At 32.2% G+C, this 25,704-nt stretch overlaps 1 protein-coding gene across 1 annotated transcript in view; it reads right to left on the minus strand.

Annotated features, from left to right (window-relative positions):
- Positions 1-15,888: 15,888 nt before the first annotated feature.
- The window catches only part of LOC129220711 (homeobox protein DBX1-A-like), a 131,651-nt gene continuing 121,835 nt past the window's right edge, over positions 15,889-25,704 (minus strand). The window contains exon 4 of the mRNA XM_054855141.1: positions 15,889-16,203. Coding sequence (XP_054711116.1) covers positions 15,889-16,203 — 315 coding nt within the window. The remainder of the gene's footprint in view (positions 16,204-25,704) is intronic.

Here is a 25,704-nt window from a genome sequence, read left to right on the forward strand (position 1 = left end):
TTGACGGGTGATTTTCTAGTTAAATCAAAACTTTTCTATTTCGAATTCCTCTATTACCTTAGGGAAAATAGTATAAGATGGATTTTTCATTTTATTACCTTAAAAACATTTTTTATTTATTCGCTAGCTGCATTGCCCGGCTTTGCACGGGCTACCTCGAAAATAAAAGTTCTGTCAAGTGACGCATGTTCAACAATCAGACTTCAATTAGGGGAAAAAAGTATTGTGAATTTCCTGTGAAAATAATCATAAAAAATTCCCGAATAAATTAAACGCAACATCTAAAATCCAAAACGAAAAGAGGAAAAAAAAAGGGGCTATACCTTCTGAATTGTTTTTACGCTGATTTCAAATGAGATCGCGCAAACGATAAATTTTCGACATAAAATTTCTATTGCATTAGGCTTAATGATGCTTTCGAATTTTTCCCCGGTGATTTTACAGCCTTTTTTTTTTTTTTTTTTGCGATTCGAAGGAAATGAATGAACCTTCTGGGTATTTTTCGCGGGCTTTTGAATGGCGTCAAAATCGAACTGGTCGAATTATTATTTCGGTTAGAAAAAGCCATTTAATGCCATTTTTGGGTCGAAAAATTAAAATTCGAACGGTTTGGTACTTTTTTAGCGTTTGAAAACCCTCCAACGTTCCTTCTCGGGTGCCCAAGTACCTTCCCTCCAAATTTGGTCCAGATTCGACGTAAGCTGTGGATTTGTATAGGGAACATACACACTCACGCACATATATATTCTTTGTTTCATTTATATAGATTTCTTTTTATTCTTTTTAAGTTATACTGCTTTGAAATTTTGTTCTAAATTAAAAAAAAAATTCTTTTGACAGGTATTAAGAAGGAAACAATATTTCTGTGGTATTACTTAAAACTAGGTACTTTACTTTTGTGTAGCATTACGCAGAAAATATTCTTTTTCTACTTGCTTATTTTTACCTTATTCAGATTAGAAATGTTATACATGGGAGATTTTTGGTGTGATTCAGTTGTACAATTTGTTTCTATTACAACTCTACCCTTACATACAAAAAAAAAAGTTTTATTTCAAAGAAAAATTAATAGTGAGAATTAGCTAAAACATAATGCCTTCCATTTGTAAGAATGAATTTGAAATCCTCTTCATATTAATTAGTCGTTTTCAGCTTAGATAAAAGACATCTTTTGTCTTTCAGGAGCATATATTTCGAAATTTAAAGCTTCCACTTTTGTATTAAAACAATAAATCCTCAAAGCAAATTCCAAGCGTAAAAACCTTTGTTTCCGTGAAAATCCCTTTCATGTGTTGCAAAATTCCCTATTTAACGCCCTCAAAATCCCTATTATTTTAAGCATATGGGGAAATAACAGTCTGCAGCGCTTTTAAAACAACAGCTCGAAATTGAGAAAGGGGGGGAAGTGTGAAAAAAAAATTAAGATAATAACAAACTCGAGACGGTCTTATTAAGAGCCGCTGCGAAATTAACACGGCGTAAAGTCACTAATTAGCGGTAATGAGAATGTAAATTCAGCGAGCGGAGGTTCTTCGGGTTTTTTTCTCGCGTCATTTTCCAACTTCGAAGATCTCTGTTTTAACTTCATTTATTTTAATAATAATAATAATAATTGTATTCCCAAGAAGAATGGGTACAAGCCTGAAGGAGTTTTATTAATATATTTGCGCTTCTTGTGATGGCTAATTAATTACCTCTAAAGGTATGAGACGTTTTTGTGGCATGGAATTGCTTGGGGCTTCCCCTCTATTTACAGTTCGAAGAATTACATTGATTAATACATAGGCTTTATTCAGTGTAATTCCATTGGCGATAGGTATTGAAACATGTAAAGTGTTGAATATGAATTAGTGAAATATATCGTATTTAAAATTATTTTTTTTCTTAGTGCTGTTGGTTATAATTTTGTTGCATATTTCATTGAAATTAGCAGAAAATCTTTATTAATGTTTTTAGTGGTGTTTAATATTTTACTAGCTGCTGAAAATTGCATATGAATGAGTGAAAACTTATTGTTAAATAAATCTATATTTCATTTTTATTTGATGCGGATGCAGAAAGATAAAGGTTTATTTTCGGCGTTGTGCAAAAATCAGATGCAATGCCTTTAATTTTTTATAATAATCATCCGTGTCTGGAAAACATTTTCTATTTCTGCCAACAGACTGAAAAATCAAAATTGGGAAAGTTTTCTTATCGGTGTCCCATACTTTTCGCCGACTGCATACCTGAGTATATACGTGTATAGTCGACGTGGGTATACACGAGTTAATTCGTGGATGTATCCAGTGCGTGTTTGTACGTGTCTACTCACGTATATATGTATATGTGGAAGACGAGTATATACGTATGTTTACGTGTAAACACGATTATGTACCTGTTAGACGTATATACGTGAATTTACGTGTATACACCAGTACGTGTATCCACGTATATCCACGAGTATATCCGCTAATATACATTAATGCTTACAGAATGAATTCATGATCTTGGGAAAAATCTAAGTGGTGTAAAAGGGGAGGATAAGAAGAAAAGAATCATAAGAACTTATGGTCGCTGACGCGCTACATGCACACAAGGTCAGAAACTGATGTTAACTAAACAGGTCACAAATTTGTTACATAAAGATAATTTTAGCCGACATTTTAGTTTTTAAGAAATATTTAGATGAGTTGTTAAAAGTTTCGGCCTGTAGTAGCTCTAATACATGCATCCCAACAAAGACGCAGCGACTGATGAAAGTTTTTTTTAAAAGTCTCGTAATTGCAACAGAGTGATTGTGATGCATGTATTATAGCTGCCGGCCGCAAATTTCCTCAATCACTTTAAAACTTTCTTAAAACGTAAAATGTATAAAATTATCTTTGTGTAATAAATTTGTGACTTGTTTTCCATCCATCAGTTTCTGGTTTTGCGTGCATGTAGTGCGTCAGCGTTGAGTTCGTGTCCATATGTTTCATTTGATTCTTGCTCTTATCCTCTCGTCTAAAACCTTTTAATAATTTGCCCAAAAGTTAAGACTCACCCTGTATGCATGTATATCATATGCTTGTATGTAAGTGTCTACTCGAGTGCGTACGCGTATATACGTGTCTCTCTGAATATATAAGTGTTCGTATATATACGAGCATAATCGGGTATATACGTGTATAGTCGAATGCATCTCTGTATGGATAAAAAATGCTTGCAGCTACCCAAATACGTGTTTATTGGTGCATTTATGTGAGTACGTATATATACGTGCCTACACGAGTATATGCATATGCATATACTCGTATATTTAACCCCGTTTATTTTAAAAACAATACATATTAAGTGAAATTAATATTTAATTTATATCTGCCTTGTACTTGAAGATTAAGGGACTTTAGAAGAACAATATTCGTTAAGCCTAATATTATGACAACTTTACCCCATCTTACTTAAATCGTTCTAAAAAATTATTCAAAATAGATTCAGCTAACTGCTAATGAGTAAGAGTTTTTGAGACATGTAGGAAGCTTCCTGTGCAGTCAATCTGTTCATAATTCTAACAAACAAAATTTCCCAAATAAGTTAAAAAGGTGTTTAGATTTTTAAAAATCTCATATTTACACAAAATATTTTTTTAACCAAATAAAATTTTGCCAGTTGTAAAATTTTGTATTGAAAATGTAGTTTCTAAATGAGCTACCCTAAATTAAAATGTTCACAGTCATTCGAACATTAATTTCCAAGCTATAGCCATTAATTTGAACTATGACCACTTTACCCCATTGACTACTTTCCCCCACCAGACCCTACTGACTTGCCAACCGGGGGGATTTTGTATTGTGATTTTATAAAATGTTCAATGCGAGTTATTATGCTATATATTTTTTTTTTTTTTTTTGAAGTCAAACAGACAAATCATTGTTTTTTGTGAAATCTTTACTACTTGTATATATTGTGATATTTTTTAAAAATATAAATATATTATATAGTTCAATACATATTTATGTGTTTATACTCCAAATTATACAGATTTAATAACACTGCGGACAGTGCCTGTGGCGCTCTTTAATGTTGACCTCTTACTACTAATTGATGTTGAACTATAATCTAGAATTTCTAAATGTTTGGTGATTGTCTTTTGTAATTACGCTGTAGGTGTAACTGTATTTTATTTTGCTTACTGTTTTTTTTATGTATATGTGTGTTTTTGTTAATAAATCTTATCTTATCTAAATATTATTTAATGGGGGAGGGTTTGAATGTCACCGAAAAGTAGGATAAACCTGTTGACTGTTAGTGGCGAGCAGAAGCAAATTTATTAGTTATGACTCTTTTCTGTCTAGTCGCCATTTTTTGCAAACTACAACAACAACAAAATAGTTAAACAATATATTAGCTTTTAAATTACTACTAAAACATCGATAAACCTATGTTTTTTGACAACGCAAAATTATTACTCACTTTTTCTCACTATTTCACTCTTCCGTAGCATACTAACTGAGAAAAAAACCTAATAACATTATTAGATGGGATTGCACAGAAATGCGACCGATTGATACTTGTTTTAAAAAGAAAATTGTTTTGGGGGAAAGGCTCAAAATATACAGATTCTGTGTTACAGTGAATTTAATAGCTCATAACAGAGGTTCCCAAACTGGGTGCCACGGCACCTGAGGTGCTGTAGAAGTAGGCAAGGGGTGCCTCGAAGTGTTCATGGTGTTCATGATTCATTAATATATGTTAGGTTAGGCCAAATAAAATCAACTGCGCCAAAAGTCGTATCTGCTTTTGAGTTCGAAATGAGAAATTGCCGTTTAAAGTTGTGTGCCTCCATGTATTTGATACGGATGCAACTATTTCAGAATTTTCGAAAACAATATTTCCCATTCACAAATGACCATAAAACATTGTTTTTAGGTAAGATGTGTGACAAAGAATCACTTGGTGACCGTAACTCAATTTTGATAAAAAGTGTAGATACGACTTCTGTGCTTAGCACGGCTATATAGCCGTCCCCCTATTTTTGGTGAATCATAATAAAAATTCGCTATGTCGTATATTCATCGTCATCATAAAGCCTCACTGATGATTAAGCATTTTCAACTAGCAATTTTTGATTACCAGGCAACAATGTAGCTAAAGTTATTACAGAAAAGATATGTCAAAACTATCTTATCTTATTTTACGGCAGATTTGGTTTCTACGTGGTTCAATTCACTGTAGTTTACTAGCATAAAAAAAGTTGTTTATTGTTCTTGAAGCCTAATTTATGTAGTTGACGAATTCAAAGAGAGAAATGCTTTTGTGTACCCTCACTTTTCCCATAATTTGATAAAATAGAGAGGTAGATAGTAGCCCAATTCTGATGCGAGAACTGTAATTGCCGAGTTATGGAAAAGTTGAAAAAAATTACTTTCTTTAGTAATTTAATAACCAGTAATTACATCAAAAATGTCCTTAAATAATCAAATTGAACAATCTAAGATATTATATGTTTTTATAAACCTTTGCTGAGCTTTTGAAACTGTACTAGCATACGAATTTTCTAAGCTTCCAATATTAAATCTTTAAACCAAACAGTTCATATAACGTATAAATTATCTGCATGTAATTATCTTTCAGATGAAACCAAAATATTTCACTTAATCCTTGGATCAAATCCATATTTGCACGTTTTCAAATAATAACTCAATTTGAAATTTATCAAAACATTTTTATCTTATTGTCAATACAAATATTTCAAACTCTCAAATTATTTACTTAAGGAATAAAGCCAATCAAATGTAAATCTTAAATTGCGTTATATGCCTGCAATAACTCCTTCTCAATCCCTAATACAAACATCAGTAAAATCTGCTCTTGATGTCTGAATAAATCATTTAGAATTTAATCTGATTCTTAAAATGATTAAACTGAAGTCATTGTATTTATGTAAAAGTAATGAAAACAAAATTATTAGGAATAAGCTTTTAAAGTATTTTTCCCACACTTTTGTGACATTTGTTACTGCTGAAAGATTGTAAATTTCGTAATAATTTTTCATTTTTTTGTCGATTCAATTTTCCCAATATGTGCGCGAGCTCTTTTTATGTGCACTTACTTTTCACGTAAAAAGTTGATTTTATTATTTCACATTTCTGCGTTCTGACATACTACAATTTTCTTGTATTTTCTACGAAAAGCTTAACGTACATGCTTGCGAATGAATTAAGAAGAAATCCGGGTTGCTTCCAATCCGGGTTGGTTTGACCAAGGATCTCCAAACCTTTTGGCCAAAGGGTCGTTTTTAAAAATTTAATTAGTTATTATTCGTGAAAAAATTCAAATCGCTGCTTTTTAGAATACAGCCTTATTAAGTTCTTCATTGATTTAAGAATATTTTTTGATAACTTTCTCCAGAACCTGTAAATTTTTAAACCGGTTGTCTTACCATCTCTAATTTCTAATGAGTCTCCAGAAAGCAGGAGGGCCCACCTGGGGGCCCTTTTTTGGTGAGGTGAGGGATCCCCTGCTCTTCCCTGCAGAAAGTGTAACTTTTGAAAGGAAATATTTTTCAATTACGAAACCTTTTGTTTTCTTTTTTGTCATTCTTGCATGCAAGTGTTACTTACTCGAAGTAACCGCAAACGATGGGTCAGCTAAATTCCAATTATCTTGCTCATAAAAAAAAAAATAAATAAATAAAAAAAAATAAAAGTCTTGTTCACGGAAATAAAAAAGGAAAAAAACTTTTACTGTTTGAAAATCGAGGGGGAAAAAAGCCTTGTTCACGGAAATGAAAAAGGGAAAAAAACTTTTAGTGTTTGAAAATCGAGAAAAAAAAAAGCCCTGTTCACGGAAATAAAAAAAGGAAAAAAACTTTTAGTGTTTGAAAATCGAGGTCAATTTAATATTAAAGTAGTAATTCTGTTAATTGCAAACAATGGGCTATTTTGTTGATTAGTGTGAATCTAATATTCAGCTCTCTTAATTAAAGTAGAAGAATATGGGGCAAAGTGAAATAGCGGGGCAAAGTGAAATGGTAAAATATTTACTCCACTTTTAGTGCAAATTGCCTAGTAATATTTTAACTATGTAGTAACATATGTAGTCTATTCCAGTCAAGAAAAAATTACCTCTGAAAATCAAAGCATATTACATATAGAAGCAATTTTCGAAAATTGATACTCAAATTGTAATATTTTGTTGTAAGGCAAAAAATATTTTGACATTATCAAATGATTAAGTTATTGTTATTAGTATTTTAAATGTTAATTGGGACCTTCTAATATTCGGTACAGTAGTCATTTAGTTAATATTTAGCTTACTTGTATTTTTGAGCAATCACGATTGCTTATTGTTTTCATTTGACTGTTTTGATGTGCTATCATTTTATTTTCCCGTCAGCACCCTCTGCAGCATCACAGTCGACCGGATCCTCACGATGCTGCTCCTCTAGCGAAAACGTCTCCAGGTTGCGTCCATATCCTACACTTGCATACATACACGCACGTACACACACACACACAAACACATACACACACACACACAAACACATACACACACACAAACACACACACACAAACACATACACACATACATCTATACACACATACACATGCACACACGCATACATACAGACACCTACACATACACACACATATACACAACTACCCACGCATTCATGCCTGCACACAGACACAAGCACACATGCCTACACACACATACACATATCCCCCTACACAAACACACATCCCCCCCACACACACTTACATACACACACACACACACACACTCGCGATTGCGAAAAATATAATTTGAATTCAAGAGATCAGAATTCAAATTATTATTTTTAAAAAATATTTTTCGCAATTAGTCAAGTGCATGCGGGGCTAAGTGGATAGGGCAAAGTGAAACTAGTTCATTTCGGTTACTCATTCAATCAGTGACTAATCACTTACGTATTCATTTATTAACTAATTTATTTACGTTCCTTTTATTTAATATTTCTCTTTTTAATTCATTCACTTATTTTCGTATTCATTCACTAGTTTATTCACTCATTTATGTTTCCTTATCTATTAATTAATTAATTTATTAGTTTAATGTTTCATTACCTTTTAATTTATTCAATTATCCTTATATTTACTCATTAATTTTTCAAAAATATTTTTCACAATCGAAAAAAATAGTTCATTCCAATTATATTTCATTTTTCACTTTGCCCCATGAAAAAAAAGTGGAAAATTTCCACTTTCTTTTTGAAGGAACAATTTTACGGTTAAAAATAAAAAATAATGTTTCAATGCAAGTTTTATTTTTCACTACAATGTTCTATGTTTATGTACTGTAATTTTCAAAACAAAGTTGCAATTTTTTTCATTTTGAAAAAGCCCAATCATCTTAACCATTTCATTTTGCCCCACATTCCCCAGCTAAAAATTAGTACGGCTTGATTTTTAGTTATCCTTTTAGTTCAAATGATGTTAAAAATTATTAAATTTGAGAATATACTGGCAATTTTTAATTTTGGTAGAATGCCTAAAATTAGTGTAATCATTTATTTTCCCTCCAGAAATAATGACATTGGTCACGGAGGTGAGGAATTTTCCATTAATGTAGGCCTTATGGATACATTTTTCAGGGAAAAATTTTTTTCGTTGCTGCAATTTGCACATGTTAAGTATTTGGAAACATGTTCACTTCTTTTTTTTTTACATTAATTTATTTCCCTGAAATTCAAGTTCATGGAGGTGAAAATTCACAATAACCACACTTTGTTTTTAAAACAAAATCTATCTTCTTGTTTTTCAACAAAAATCTTACAACTTCTTTATGGCTGGAAACAAACAAGGGGCTCGCTGGTATCATGGAAAATGAAATGTGATGTCATTACTGCCACCTGTTAATGAGAAATATAATTTTGTGTTTAGGTAACGGAGGTGAGAGTTTATGGACATAATTCCTTATCCTACTAAAACGAAGTAAAGCACAATATTAAAAGAATAAATATACTTAAACAATTAGTATTTGAGACACTTGTGAAAGGAATAATAAATAAATAAGTATATACTTTTAATTAAACAAGTTATTAAGCAACATAAACAGTCACACCAGGTGTGTAACATGCCACGGAGGTGAGGATTCACTTGTTGTGAACCAAAAAAATATTAAAATAAAAATTATTATTAAACAATTGTTGGCAGATTTAAATAGATAGATTTTTGATGAAATTAAAAAGCATTGTTAAATGATTTGTTCATTGTTTTTGCTGTAAAAGACGTGTGACAGAAAAGTTACTTTTTGAAGAACGACCCATATAAGAATGATCCATATAAGGCCGAAAAATTACAACGAAGTTTTTTTTAATGTTGAGGGAATGCAGGAGTAGGTATTCAATTTTTTAACAATTGATATCGCATTTATCCTAATATATGCAATTAGAAGCTCACAAATTGTAAATTTATATGAAATTGTGGCAGTAGAATTAAATATATTTAGTAATTATAGCTTGGATAGTTGGTGGAAGTAAAATCTGGTCTTCTGCCGATGGTCCAATTTTAGAGAATCGCGTTCCCATTTGGAGTTTATAAGAGGTTTTGGTGTGAACAAACATAATTTTTGGTTGACGTCTACTGCTTAAAAGTTAACAAATATCTTATTTTTTTTTTGTTCTGTTATTTGTTCTCAATTACTCTTTTTTGTTTTTTTGCAATAGGTTATAAATCTCCTTACGACTGTAGTAATTAAATGTATGTAGTGACTAATATGCTGTTGTATAATGATTCGGCTGTACTGGAAAAGGTGTAGCGGATTGCATAGAACAGAATTGCTGCATTTTGTGTAGGATAATCTCATTGCAGGTTGTATAGTATCGGACAGAGGTGATGTAAGTTGTATCGCATCGGAAAAAGGTATGACGGTTTTATCGTATATCGGAAAAATGTATTGGGTTGTACCGTATCGGACAGAGGTGTAGCAGGTTACATCGTATAGGATAAGTTGTTGTGGTATCGTGTTGAACAGAGGTGTTTCGGGATGCATCGGACAGAGTGGTATCCGTTGTATCGGTATGAGGCTTTACGAATTGAATGGGACATAGTTTAAGGTTGATTAAGAAACTTTCTAGCGAATATTTTTGGTTTTCCAGGCTAATGTGGGGAAACTACTCCTTCAGTGAAAGAAAGAAAATTATATTAAAAAGAAATGTTAAAATTAAAAAAAAAAAGTCATAATTAATTTGGATTCTGAAATTTTGAATTCAAATTATGTTTTTCGCAATCAAGAGTTGCGACAGGACCCTACTTATTGGGGTTTACTACCCTACTCACTTGTTTTTAAAAAACGACTCCTGTCCCTCCTCTTGGGCGGTTACGTGTATACAGTTGTGTATGTGTAGGCGGCGTGTGTGTATGTGTATGAGCGTGCTTAAAATAAAGGTGCGTGTGTGCATGTGTATGAGCGTACGTGTGTGTATGACATGGACGCCACCGACCGTGAGAAGCGAATGCAGAGGACGGTGTGGTTGGAAAAGGAACCAAATATCAAGGACGGTCAAGTGAGAACAATAAGCAATCGTAATTGCTCAAAAAAAGAAAAAAACTTTTAATTGCGGCTTTTTGGGGTGAAAAATTACACAAACTCATTATATTAAAAAAATTTGCTAATAGCACTACATGTAATGTTTCTCTCCCATGAACATGGTTTAGTAATTTTTCTAGTTAATGGAATTTGAACATATATTTTTTAGAAAATATTTTTGGATTCAAACCGCTTTTGCTCTCATATGCAACTAATGTGTGTTCATATGCACTGTATTATCCTCCAAGTATTGAAAATTCAAGTTATATCTACTTTAGTGCAGTAAATTTTTTCTTCATTCAGTAATTTCCATTTGCTTTCCAAATCAATAAATTATTACAGAAATATTTAAAAATAATGTGTTTAAATAACTCCCAGCAATTCATAATCAGCATTAGTTGATATTTATTTTATGGACTTAAACCGTTTTTACAAAATCAATAATTTAAGCGCTTCAAAACAGTTCATTCAAACCAATGAGACGAATTCTAAATTTTTCTCTGTAGGATAGTAAAATATCGCTTTATGATTTTGTCATTAATAGAAGGCCTAAATGATGATAAAGCGTTTTAAACAAGTAGCTTGTTATCAACAATCAAAAGTGTAGCAGAAACAGTTATTACGAAAGAGTCTTGCTAAAATTGCCAAATTTTCTTTTACAGTAAATTTTGTTTCTTCATGATCCACTGTAGTTTACTCGTATAAAAGAGTCTTTAATAGTTCTAGAAAGACTAATTTACGCAGTTGACGAATTCAAAAAGAAAAATGTCGCTGTGTGCCATCATTTTTTCCTATGACTGGATAACCTTAGTAAAAGACTGTAGCCCAGTAAGACCGTGATACACATTATTAGGACTCTAAGTTCGTCATTGAGATATCGAAGGATCGGGTGGAGAATATGATCCTGTGCTGCATAGTCTGCACATATTTGCATGAATTGTGCGCGGGAGTGAGTAAAAGAAAAAGGAAATAATGATTTAGAGTGCACCGAATGGGACGATTAAACTTTCTCCTTTCCATTGAAGATATCAAATATTTGATTTTTTTTTTTCTTTTTTGAGTTTATCGAATGTGGTTTAATATGTTTATGTATTTAAAATAAACAATTTTTCAATTTTTTTTAGTTTGCCAGCACTTTCGTCGTTTTTTCAGAGTTGGCCTTATTAGGGACCCGTGTTCCTAATATGACCAATTCGCCAATTTTTGTTAAGCTGTCGAGAATCATAACTTAAGCTTAAAGTTTCATATCTAATGACATTTTCCCTATTTTTTAAGAGTCATTTGAGGAATGTACAAAAATTGAAACCAATGGAATCATAAATGAGCGAAAGATTAGGTCCTGAACCTTAGCTTTGACTTTTCCGGTGCGCGCACCTTACTTTGTGCGAACTTGTCGTACAACTCATTGCTGCCTCCTCCCCTCACATGAAAGTTTTCTTATATATTTGAATAGTCTTAAAACAATTATTGAAATCCATCGCGTTTTAAGGCACAAACTTCTGCAAAAAAAAAAAAAAAAAAAAATCAGCCACTTATTTTAGGGCATCAAGGCATTGTTTCTTCACGGTCAAGATGTTAGGAGCGGAACATAAGCAATCCGAAAGAAGATGCTTGCACCCGCAAACGCAGTCCCTTGCGTTGTGCCCAAAATACTTGCCCGCAAAGTTCATTGGCACATTTGCACTTTAAAAGGTTGGATTCCAATGATTTCTTCAATAGTGTGAAAGTAATATTTTCTAATTATCTTTAATGTACTATTCGATAAGTACACAAGGTAAAATTTATAACAAAAAATAAGAAGACATTTTTGAGGAAACTCATGAAGTCATATTTAATAATTTATTGATGCTTTCATACTGCAAAAGATCATCAGTGCTATACATTGTGCTCAGTCAATAACTGATGTAAAAACATTTTATGCATTCTGACATCGGAAATCCAAGTTTTCAACACATAAGTGCTGCAAGTTTGAAGCATGGAGCTTAATATAGGAACATTTGTGTGTACATTATATACAACTTTCGTAACATATAGGTGTTGTAACACGCAGATGAATAAAGGTTTTATTTTTACAAACCGCGTTACCCAAATAAAAATATTACTCATAACTCAATTTATAACTTAATCCTTTCTACACCATAAGCTCAAAAGTAGAGTATTAAAGTTCGTGGTGTCTTCGAAACAAAATTATAGGATATTTTTAAAACTTTTCTGTTTTGCTGAAATTCAGATTTTGATTTCTGTATATCTTGAAAAAAGTATAATTTATAAATTATTTGTATTCGAGAATTTGAAAAATTAACTTGAACTTCGAGGACATGTGTGTCCCATATTGACCTTTAAAGGGTTAAGTATATCTTACATTAAGCAGAAACATGGCTCAAAAAGAGAAATTTTTGAAGCATCCTTCATCTCCAACACGATTAAAATATGAAAATAAATAAAGTAAAAAAATATATTCATTAAAATATGTATAGAAGAACCAGACTATAAAAATGAAAATAAATAGATAAATAAATTTAAAATTCAACTAAATAAATTTAATGAAACATATTTAAAAAATGTATTGAAGATTCTTATGCTTAAAAGACTATGCGCTAAATCGAACAAAAACAAAATAGCTATTATTTAAAAACTAATGTTAAGGTTATAAAATGTCCTGAATAAATGTCACTTAATTGAATTTTTTTAAATTTTAATTTTCATTAAATATTAATTGTTTTATTGATCCATGTTCATCAAATAATCCTTCAAACCAAAACAAAAATAAAGCTTCTGGACATTTGAATTTATTAAATCACCATTTATAACTAAAATGCACGGAATTAAGAGAAGGTGACGGTGGTGTGTTGTCATAGTCAGGTTAAAACTAACAAATCTAAGTCAAACAACGGAGTTATGCATTTAATATTGATTAAGTTATGATATTTTTAACAACTCAAAGTAAAATTCAAAGAAGTACGCATAAATTATTTGAATATTGTTTTAGCACATCAGTAATTATAACATGGAAACAATTAAGATTGATTTTTTTTTCTCGTGTAAATCATCTGCGTGTTACAATGCATATATGTATCAGTTGAAACTTTTACTTTTCGCATTGAATAACATATTTACAAATGTACAATATAGTTCAATCACAATTTCGTTGCAGTCCTTACGTTACATCTGTCGGTCTTGAAGTCATTTTTTTGCAATATTGTAAACTCATTGTCTCTTAACATATCACGTAGATTTTTTTCTTATTCATCACAAAAGAAAAGTGGTTTGCATCAACGGTTTATAAAGAGAGGAATGTATTCAGTAAACAATCTTTACCTTCTTTCTTTTGAATGAAGATTAGGATGTGAGACTAGATGTCATTTTACCATCACTTTACCACAAGATGCTTTTTAATCTCATCATTTAAAGCTTTGCTTTGAAATTTGAATCTTGGCTCTTAAACTCGTGGTACAGTAGTTATTATTCATCTCATTTATTAACTTTCTTATTTAAAATATCAAAAAACTTTGTCCGTTGTCAATTCATTAAATATTGATTTGCATATGATCAATACTTGTTGTCATATAAGACAACACACACTTGTGGGTGAATAAGTGTTACTCTCGTATTGAAATAAAAGGCAACACTCACCACTGGGTGACAAGTGCTATCCTTGTATTGACGTAAAAGGCAGCACTCATTTATGGGTGGCAAGTGTTACGCCTCGTATTGACATGATTTATCTGTCTACCACAACAATGTAAGTCATTTGGTACAAGTCTTAAACAAAGCAGTATATATTTGTTTATGTCTGTTACTTCGTTATTTGCATTTTCCGGCATATCTTGAGAAATTCTTTTCCCCGAATTAATGCTTATTGATCATCTTATTTCTTAACGTTAGAGTCAGCATTCTTCTTCTTTTCAATTCAGCTCAGGGGTCTGTTAATCGAATAAGTTTGTGTGACAAAAGCAGTTGATTTTTTACTTAAAAACAACCACCGTGGACACTCATACACTGTAAAAAAATTCCGAAACGTTACTGGGTATTTCCGTGTTACGTTTCGGGATTTTAATGGTTTTTATCCACTTCCTGGAAAAATCAAGTATCATTGTCAAAAAGTTTCCTGAATTGCTACAAACGCAAACGAATGCAGAACGAATTGCTTGAACGAATGCAGACTTTTCACTGATGTGAAAAATATTTTTAGCTCCCAGTTTAAAGATTAATTGATCGTATTTGTTTAGTGTATCGGCTTCAAGTCAATTACGGCCCGTCCATGCTAATTAAACTCTCAAAGGGAGCGAATAAGTATGGACTACGTTGCTTTGCAAGATTTGCTGGCGAGGAAAATTCTTGTTACTTGCAGTTCTGGCCCTGTTTCCAGTAATGCTCTTGGAACTTCCTTGATAAATCAGGAAGACGCCAAGCTACTACATTATACCTTCTTAGGTTTACTCTAATTTTTCAGACACGACTGGCTTTAAACGGAAAGATTTCTGAATTTTTCAGGAGGCTTCCAGGATAATTTCAGGAAGGTTACTGAATTTTAGCGGAAAATGTTCCTGGTTTTTGCAGGATATGTTACTGGCAGAAATTGGGCACATCAGCTGCCCATTATTTTCCAGGAACGTTTCTGAATCGTTTTTACAGTGTATACAGTCACTACTCACAAAATGGTGACCATCTTTCAATGATGTTTCAGATTCACGTCATATATACCCTCTTCGATGAAATGCTATTCTTCAAAAATGTCAAATTCATTAAGGCAATAATGACATACTATTTGAGTTTTACTCTTATCAAAATAAAGTTCAGTTGTTATTTCAACGTAATTTTGATGAAGATCTTACCCTTTGCAATCGATCCTAAGTTTAACATAGGGAGATTTGATTGCTTTGATTTCTTGATGATGAGAAAGAGATTCGAAAACCCGTACACTTGCATCTGCCTCAAGATTTGCACAAAAACTGACTAATTTCATTAGTATCTTTTTAATATGATTATTCTGCCAGTGCAGAAATTTCTTTCAGGAATTGACCAGTTTAATTGAAGAACGTTGCGAATACGGATTTACAATATTTTTCTTTTCGATGTTTGCACTTTAACTGATCTTGAGCCACATATTATTTTCATTACAAAAGAAACATCTTCCTAGATAACTCAAAATATCCAGCTTAAGCATTTGGCACGCAACCGGGAGAGTTCAAAAGTCGTGAGTCACTTTACAATAATTTCATCGAAATTGTAGGAACCAATTTATTTCAGGTCTGTATTTACACGAAAGGAAAGCTTTAGCTCTGAGCAAAACACAAACGGTGAATCACGCAGCAAAACAAGTTCTTAACATCAGGATTGAACCAGTCAAACTCTCTATAATACTTTGATGTCCATTTCATCTGAACTGCGATCAACGCAGTGCCTAACGTGCAGGTGGCTGTCCTCATCGTTTGCACTGTCTGGCGTGTGGCAAGGACTAATCACCTTCAGCCCGTCCTTATAGCTGTCTCCATCATCACGGAGGATGTCCGAAGAATTTTTACCACCGTAGGAACCAACGTCACTGAGATCTGGATTCGGGTTGTGCTTGGTTGGAAGGGTCTGTTCTCGAGAACCTCCACTGGATAGAAGCTCTCGTTCTTTGGAATTCCGCCATTTCATCCGTCTGTTCTGGAACCAGATTTTTACCTACAGAAAAATAATGAAGTTTTAGACAAACGTTTTACAGGTCAAAGATAAAAAAAAAAATTTCAAGTACATTTATCGTTTTAATCGTTAGAAAATTCAAACTGCGGACCAAGCGTGCAACCTAAAAGGCAAAACTAGAGAAGTCGCCTGAGGCCGGTAGCATCAATTTCATTAGTAACCACATTTTTGAAATAGTTGCCATATTTTTACTCAAAGTGCAAGCGATATGTTTTTAACTTGGTACTCAAAGTGTCAAACGATATGTTTTGAACTTGGTACTCAAAGTGTCAAACGATATGTTTTTAACTTTACTGGAATTAATCTAAATACATGAATTGATGTAAGTAGTATATTTTGAATAAATTAGTTCATAAAGGCTGCTCCTTGATTTTGGCGGAAAAGATTTTACCAATCAGTTACTGTCTTTTGCACACTTCAAGGTCATCAATTTGCTTTTTGAGGAGGCGATGGAAGAGATGACGAAGGCGGTTCCTTCGCCTTTGAGGAAGGTGAATAGAAAGGCTCAAAATTTTTAAAACGAATCTTAATGTTTTTATTTCACGCCAACAAAACTTTTAATGATTACCACAAAGTCCAAATCACACATAGCTAACAGAATAAAATATCTAATTTAGACATTTTTTGTCATTACCGAACAAAACATTAACTTTGTCATAACACTTCCAAATGGCTCTCCACGATGTTAATTCTCCACAAAACCACAATGAGCAATTCATGCATTGCCCCTAAAGCATATGTTTCTTTGGAAACCTGAAGGTATTGTCTGAAATGTAATAGATAAATTTCGAAACATTAATGTGATCTATAATGTTTCAAAACTTATCTATTTTTCATTATTCACTTGAATGAAAAATGAGATTAAAAAAAAAAATTATTCTGATAACATTGTATGACTACCATTAAGATTATGGTTATGCGATCTTATAAAACAATCTTCTGAAGTCGACCAAAATGTCTGTAAACATGGAATAACGTAAAACCGTACAAATAAAAAAAAAAAAAAGTCACACACCACACAATATTCAATTCAATATTCAATGTTTAAAAATTCTTTGCATGAAAACTTTACTGCATAGATCTTAGTGTGCTTATAAAATAAAAATGTAAAGCACCAGCATTTCATTTTTAAATATTGCCGCATTCTTTATTTATTTTTTATTTTTTAGTTTAAAAATGAAAGTTAAGAACCTTTGAAACTGTTGCAATAACTAAATACTATACATATTATGAATGCGCGAAAGATACTGAATAATTCCATGGTTAGAAAATGCAATGAATTGAAGTCAAAGCTTTACGCTTATAAAATTGAGACTTGTACACAATGAACCCAACATTTCTGATTATTAATGGACTAAACAAAGATAGATGAATAAATAAAGTTTAGAAACCATTTAAACTACACAGTAAATGGATAAAATGCTTCATATTTGAGAATCTATAAACTTGACTTAAGTACTGGTGTGTTAGGTTCATTTATAAATTGTGTCTCCCAACAGTATTAGAAAAAATGAAAAATGTATAAGTTTATCAAATCGTCAATCGACCCATTGATTTCAGCATTTAAACCTGAGAGCACTGAAATCGATGCCCATCCAGCATTTACCAAGCTCATCAGAAAACAATAAAGCTTAACAAAATGCTAATTGCACCTTTTACTTCAGCGTAAGTCCCCATTCGAACTTGCTAATGACATCCCGATAGAAACCCACCACCCCCTTCTCTAAACGATCTTCAACCACTGCAGATGACGGAAGGACTTCTATCCCCCACCCTCTATTATTTGCGTCAGTACTCCCAATAAAAACGCCCTCGTAAATCGGGGAGGGAATGCTCTGATCCTTTCATTCGAAAACATCCTTTGCAAATTCGAGAGACACAGCAGTTGAAGGGAAACATCCCTTGCCTTCTTTTGGAAAGCGCTATTCATTATTTAATTCACACCCAGGCATGTATTGTATATATGTACGTGTTTAAAATATATATATATATATATATATATATATATATATATATATATATATATATATATATATATATATATATATATATATATATATATATATATATATATATTTATTTATTTATTAGCAATATAAAATTTGAACAAGTAGGAACGAAAAATTGAATCAAAATCCCAAAACCCCTGTGGCCTCATCAGGGGGTTACTCCCAAAGGGCAGGAAAAATCTTGAGATGTTTCGTGAGTACTGCAGGCGAAATTGCCTAAAACGCGCAGCACTAGTACCCCGACATAAACAAGTCTAGATTTTGATTCAATTTTTTTGTTCCTACTTGTTCAAATTTTATATTGCTAATAAATTTATCGTCTACCAGTATCAAAGTGCTGCCTCTGGCGCCTATTGAACTGAGTTGTGAAGCTTAATTTAATTTAATTTGTTTGAATTGTCCCGGTTAAAAATAGTTTATGTTAATGTTTCTTAGTGTATATATATATATATATATATATATATATATATATATATATATATATATATATATATATATATATATATATACAAAAATCAAAATTTAATTTCTGTCAAAAAATGTGTGGAAACTCTACTCATCAGAACTTTTACGTCTAACATGTACAATTTTTCATAAAATTGGGAAGAAGTCCCGGAAATGAACTTCCATGCCAAGTTATCCTTACAGTTTCTGTCTACAGTGCCCCAAGATGATGAACTGTAGCCTAAGGCTTGAAGCTTTGTTAACGTTCCCCTAAAATTCGATTTTTGTTGATAATAACTAAAATATGAAATGAAATACAAAACTTGAACTTTTGTTTAAACAATATATTTTAGTGGTTGGGATTTTTGAGTGCCTTCGGATTTAATGACCAAGAGCCAGGCTCCGTGTGATATTCAGCTCTTTATATCTATCTATCTATTTATCAATGCACTCCAAGATGAAGTTTTGCTTAACTTTCACACTTTTTTTAAATGCTACGAGATTGCTTTTTTAATTTCCTATTTATTCCAACGTAATTCCTTAGATCTTAAGACATTCACGTGATTTTTATAACAACATCAAAAAAAATGTACATCATGGTTAGAGTATATTATCAACAGTTAGCATTCACGTATGTGCCTAGGAATCTTAGAGTGTACAACTAAAGGAATTTTTCACAGTTCTTCTTCCACTTGAAAACCGCCTGTGAAGATATGACGCGTGAACACGGCTTTTATATTTGAACGAAGTAATTGCTTGTTTGATATTTTGATAGTTGAAATTTTAACCCTAACTTCAGTGGATCAACCCTAAACTCCAGTAGGTAACGTTCATTGTTGACCACTTTTTCGTTTCTTTATTCCCCTGAAATGACAGTCATACAAGTAAAACAGTTAAGCTACCGGATCCACTTCAGCCTTGTCATAATAGTCTTTCTCTGCATGTTAAACATTACCGAAATATATAATCAAATTATCATGCCGTGGCGCAAGTTTCATTGTTGATGACGTTAGGAGCGTTACTCGAATATATATATATATATATATATATATATATATATATATATATATATATATATATATATATATATATATATATATATATATACTCACCAATTGCGCGTTCGTTCACCATGTTCAACTTAGCCACTGGGACAGACGGCCTGCTAAGAAGATGCGTGTTGGGTACTCATGAGCTATTGGAAAACTTATTTGGTCAAATTCATTAGTGATAATTGAAGGGACTTTTCTTTTATTAGCTCACAGATAATAATAAGCAGAGTATGTAAAAATTATACATACCTATAATATTACCTATTATAATAATAGGTAAAAATTATTATAATATCACCTTCAATGAATTTCAGAATTTTTTAAAGTTTCCTTGTTAATGTGGATTAGAAGCAAATACATCACTTTTATAAAATACATACCAGTTAAATTAAAATAAGTGAAATCATTTATTTTAATTTAACTGATATGCAGTTCCAACAATGTTGAACGCTACATGAATTCCACAATTGTTCTCTCAATATTCTTTCAATACTCTTCAAGTGAATTTGGAGATCTCGCTTTTTTCATCTGACGGAAAGAAAACAGCACGATATGCTTTAAAGGGACAAGTGTATGAAATTTGTGGAGAATTTTTTACCGGCTGTAAAATCTGAATGAATTTTCTAAAAATTACTTGATGTGTGTGTAAAAAGAAAAATGGAAAACTGAAGCTGATAGAATTTAGCCTTCTGTCTTCGTAACTTATTATTATTTTTTTATTTTTGGAAGCGATTTCATTTTTTTAAAGATGGAAACAATTAATTATATTTTAAACTTTTCGTGTTTAGTTAGGAGCTGAAAATTACGAAAATTTATGTATGTACTTGTAACATTTTGGAAAATTACAACTAAACTTCTATTTTTTAAATTTAACTTAAATACGTTCCAAAAACTTGTTTTTTTTTTTCATTTTGAATTTTTTTTATAGCAATAGGAATTTTAAGAACGTTTATTTCGCGTGGGGAGGGGAAGAAGAGATCATTTCTTTCCACATGGCGCATGCGCGAATCAATGAGACGTGGCAATTCGTATGACAAGCGCCGTTTCCCATTGGCTGCAGCTGTGACGTCATTGCTATTCACGATATTCAGTCGCGCCCGTGGGGTGGGGGGATAAAAGGCCCCTTAATGTGAGAGCTCTACCCCTTTTGCATGTATGGCGGAGGTTTTTGGGGCATCATCTGATATATCCAACCACTCTTTTTAAGTTTGTTATTTTTTTCCTTATCTTTTTCCATCCGTGTGCGCTTTTTATGTGGGTCCGTTTATGTACAAGAGTTGGATATATATATGGATATGCGTATCGATGTATTTATATATTTTCGGTGCGTTTCGCGGTGCATATATTCATGCATGTGTTGCATAGGAACTATTTTTTACCAGTGGATCTATCGATGACGTCTCCTGAATTCTGGTAACAGGAAATAAGGAAATATGAAATTCTGAGAGCATAAATTGAGCAGATTTTTTCCCCCATCTCCCGTGTGCTTCAGACACGAAAGAGGGAAATAGATTTTGGATTAGTTAATGTTTTCATGGCGTGGAAGGAAAGCAGATATTTAAGGCAATTTAGCGGAAACAATGAATTAGTGACTCAGTTGATTTATTCAGAAAAACAAAGTTGTTTGCTGGTAAATAATTGGAGCGCAGAAGGATAATGCTTTAAAATTCATTGAACAATATGAAAACTTCTAACTGAGGGACTCATAATCTGCAAATTAAGATGCAAACTATAATCAAATAAATGTAAAAATAAACACATCAAAGTTTTGCTCTAAAACATTTGTTCGGAATGAAATATCAGTAAAATATAAAAAAGTCTCGTTTAAATTTAAATACGAAATTAAACTGTTGAAAACGTTTAAGGAAAAGGAAAAGAAGAGATTTGAATTGTGAAAATCCAAATTATGTTTTTTGCAATCATAATTGCAATAGGATAAAATAGATAGATTGTGATAGGACCCATTTGTAGAAGCAAGAAACCCATCGAGTAGGTGCAACTCGTGATTGCAAAAACATAGTTTGAACTGTCACAGTTCAAATTAATGTTTTTTTTTTCTTTTGTAATGGATTGAAAAGTCACTCCGGCAGCTTCAATTTATGACTTTACTCCAATACAAATTTCCGTGACATTGTTTCCTTTGCTTGTTGAGTACATTTTTATCAAGTCAAATTAAGTTTTGTTGCAGTTCGATGGACATAAAACTGAGTTCATGGAAAATTGTTTTATAATCGTCTGTGCTCGAATATCATCAAAGATTTTGAAAATGAAATACATGTATACATATTGATGCTTTTAAAGATTAAAAAATGTCGTCAGCGCTGAAACAGCTGGAATTCTCTGCTTTGAAATAATTTATCCGTTTATCTGCATTGAATGAACCACACACACGGGATAACATAAATTATTTTCAAACTATTAATAGATCATAGAAAATTTCCTCCGTTCTAGTAATAAAGAGGCATTAACGATAATGATCAGGAATGAAGAATAGCATCTTGAACAGTTATTATTATCTGTTAATTTGTTTAGTAAACCAATTGGTGATTACGCATTGCGTCCCTAAGATATTAATTTTGAAAATGTAAGATAAAGCAAGTTTTGTAATAGTTAAAACAACCTGCAAATGTTATTAACAGAGACATCAGAGCAACTAATTGAAATATTGTTTCATAGTTTTATACGACTTTTCTAAACACATTTTTTTTGAATGCAAGCTCACGATTTTTGTTAATTTTTCTGTGGTATACTTATAGTAGAGTTCTTGCAAAATGGGGCATTGTTTAAGATTGATTAAGAGTACGTGAACTCGGTATTTTGGAAACTTATGTAGTATTGGTTTAAGAGAATGCTTGGAGTGTTGTTAATTGATATAGGGACTTAGAAATCTCAAAAAAGAAAGAAAAAAAAAAGAGAGACAGAGAGAAATAAATAAATGAATAGAGTAAAATAAGAAATAAAAATTGCAATAAAATAAAATAAAAGAAATATATAAATAGATAATTGAAAATACATTACCGAAACAAAGTCATATCATCAACAGTATCAATAATCAGAAAAAAAGGGAAATTTAGCACCTACTTTTTGACATCCCTCCATATTGGAAGGAATTTCTGTAAAACTAAAACTACGAGTCGGCTAAGTGTAAGTTTTGTTACACAATATGAAAACTGCTCCAAGGCTCATTTAGAACCAATGCTTTAACAAAATAGCTAAAAATAAAAAACTTCCCCAGGTTAATTAAGTTAAAGCATAAAAACTCTTCCTTTTTTTTCAGAGTGGAAAAAAAAAAAAAAAAAAGGGAAGGACTTGATTCCGACTCCCTTAATCTGCTTCTCTTGTCACTCTAAACGCCATACCTGCTTATTACAACTGAATTACTTGTCTTCTATACCCCAAGACAAGAAACGACACGGGATAAAAAACTAACTTTGGGAAAAAATGCTGCTACTGGTGAGTTTTTTTTTCTTCCACTCTCGCTTCTTTTTATTTCTTTTTTTCATTAAGACATCTGACATTTGCACGGTGCTTCTAAATTTTTATATTTTTTTGCCCTCTAAATCACAATTTCGCTTGCAACACTAAAGGGAAAATAAGTTTTAATTATTTTGGTGCTGGAAGCGAATGTTTTTAAATGAAATTTTGGAATAAAGCAGAAAATTTTCAAATTAAAACTCTTATTCAAGGAATTCTTTCGTTTGATGACGCAAAGAGGGCACAAAAGCTCCTAGTTGTGATCGTGGATTGGTCTAAAAAGTATAATTTCTCTCATCTACAAATTTTCATTACTTTAAACTGGGTGCTAACTTCTAGAAACTTCCTACAGCTGTATTTATCTGCAGGGTAAATACAACTACAGAGCTCAAACTTGGGTGGTGACCATAGCTAGCATATTTACTGAGTAAAAAGCAAAAAGAAGAAAAAAAGAAAATAACGCATAAATTGTCCCAAAAATTTTGTAAATAGCATTCAAAGCAACAATGGATCCCTTTTATAAGTACTCAACAAACAACAAAAATGTCGTGAGGGAATGTTTTTCATTTTTATCGTATTTCAGCACAAAACCATTTTTATCATTTTTCATTTAGCACATTGATTGTTTACAAGAGTGGCGAATAATTTCCCATGAAAGTTAAATTAAAGATTTACAGAATCCTAAAGGCCTAAATGACTTTATTTTCTAAAAAAGTAAATACACAATGTATAAATTTAAATTGTCATACAAATGGTGCAAATAACTATCTCAAAACTACAGTGGAGTCCTTTTATAAGCTCAAAAAAATGCTCAACAAACAACAAGAAAATCGTGAGTGAACGTTTTCCATTTTTGTCGTGTTTTAGCACAAAACATTTATTATTTTTTTTCCTTTAGCGTTTTAACTGTTCACAAGAATGCTAAATAACTTCCCATGAAAGTTAAATTAAATATTTTCAATATCCTAAAGACCTAATTTGTTTTCTTCAACCAATCTTAATGCGAAAAATAATTTCGATGTATCACTAATTATAGTTTAAAATATCGTTATAAAAGGTAAATGCAAACATAGATATTTCCGTGCCATGCGTAAAAAGAATGTCGATTTTCTTCAGGCATGAAAATAATAATAACAACAACAATAATAATAGCTATGCATGTATACAATCAAAATCTGAAGGGAAAAAAAAGAAAAATTATCATTACTATAATTGCATGTGTCTAAAGATGTCTGTTTCAAATATGACAATATTATGTGCTAATTTTACTTTTATAAGTTAAATCAATGGCCAAGAGAGGATGAACAAGTTTTGTCCAATGTCTAATTCTCTGCTTTTTTGGCATGCTTAGCAATACAAGAATGATGGTGAATGTCACTAGCGCAGCCAGAATTTACCTTCAGGCTAGGAGGTAATAACAATTCTTACCTGTATATAAACTACCATATTAGTATTAGAAATAGAATTAAAACCAATGTCCATGGGGATTTTGAACTCCAAAACCCTTATCCCTACGCCCTGGAACAGGCTTTTTCTCTGTAAGTGGCAAACTTCCTGATCCCAAATTCTGAGTAACAAAATGATATGGTAGTAAACAGTAAAGCTCACTTTACCAAAATTAATGTAGAAGTAAAAACGTAAACAGAAGTAGGCATAATTTTTTTAACTGAAACTGACAAAATCAATGGAGTAAAAAAAAAAAAAAAAAGCTGTTTTCCTTAGGTGCTTTTAATAATTATTAAATTCTATCATTACATTTATTTTTACCGATTAAGAAAAACAAAGAAGAGAATTAGAGCACTAGGCCATGTTTAGGCTATCGATTTAATCATCACACAATTACTAGGAGAAAAAAATCAGTAAAACCAGTACAAAAACTTCAGCATTTTCAGCACCTCTATTAATGAATCACAATCTATCTCATCACTATCATCATAAAATGCTGACAAAAACTGAACGATTCAAACAAGAGACGTATGTTTTAAAACATTTTTACTCATTCACGCATATCATTCGCTCCTTCCCAATAACACCCCTCACCAACCCCTTACGGCTCTGAAAAACACAAGGAGCAAAAAATAATAATACTAAAAAAAAGTCCCCCCTTACCCGGGGGGGGGGGATCGAAGCACCATCTTGTTCGAATGATGCCCGGAGTAGTGTGCACACACAATGGCGCCGACTTGGCCACATGACAAGTGCACGTGCTGCGGCCGGAGAGGGTGATTTCGTCGCAATAGAGCCGTCAGCTGGCACACCCCTGTGATTCTGCAGCCCCCTTTTTTCCTACTCGTCTGTGAAAATGATCCTTCCTCCCCCCGTGCCTCCAGTGCACACATATACTTGATGGTGGAGGATTTGCACCTCCGGCGTTATGAATTGTCATTCGATCAGAGTTCTGAGATTACGTTCCCCCCCCCCTCCTCCGCAGTGGTCAAGAGGTATGAAATTTCTGTATGCATACTCGGAAGAGTAGGAGATACAAGGCTTCTTGGAATGGTTTT

Source organism: Uloborus diversus, chromosome 4 (genome assembly GCF_026930045.1).
Source record: "Uloborus diversus isolate 005 chromosome 4, Udiv.v.3.1, whole genome shotgun sequence".
Taxonomy (NCBI): domain Eukaryota; kingdom Metazoa; phylum Arthropoda; class Arachnida; order Araneae; family Uloboridae; genus Uloborus; species Uloborus diversus.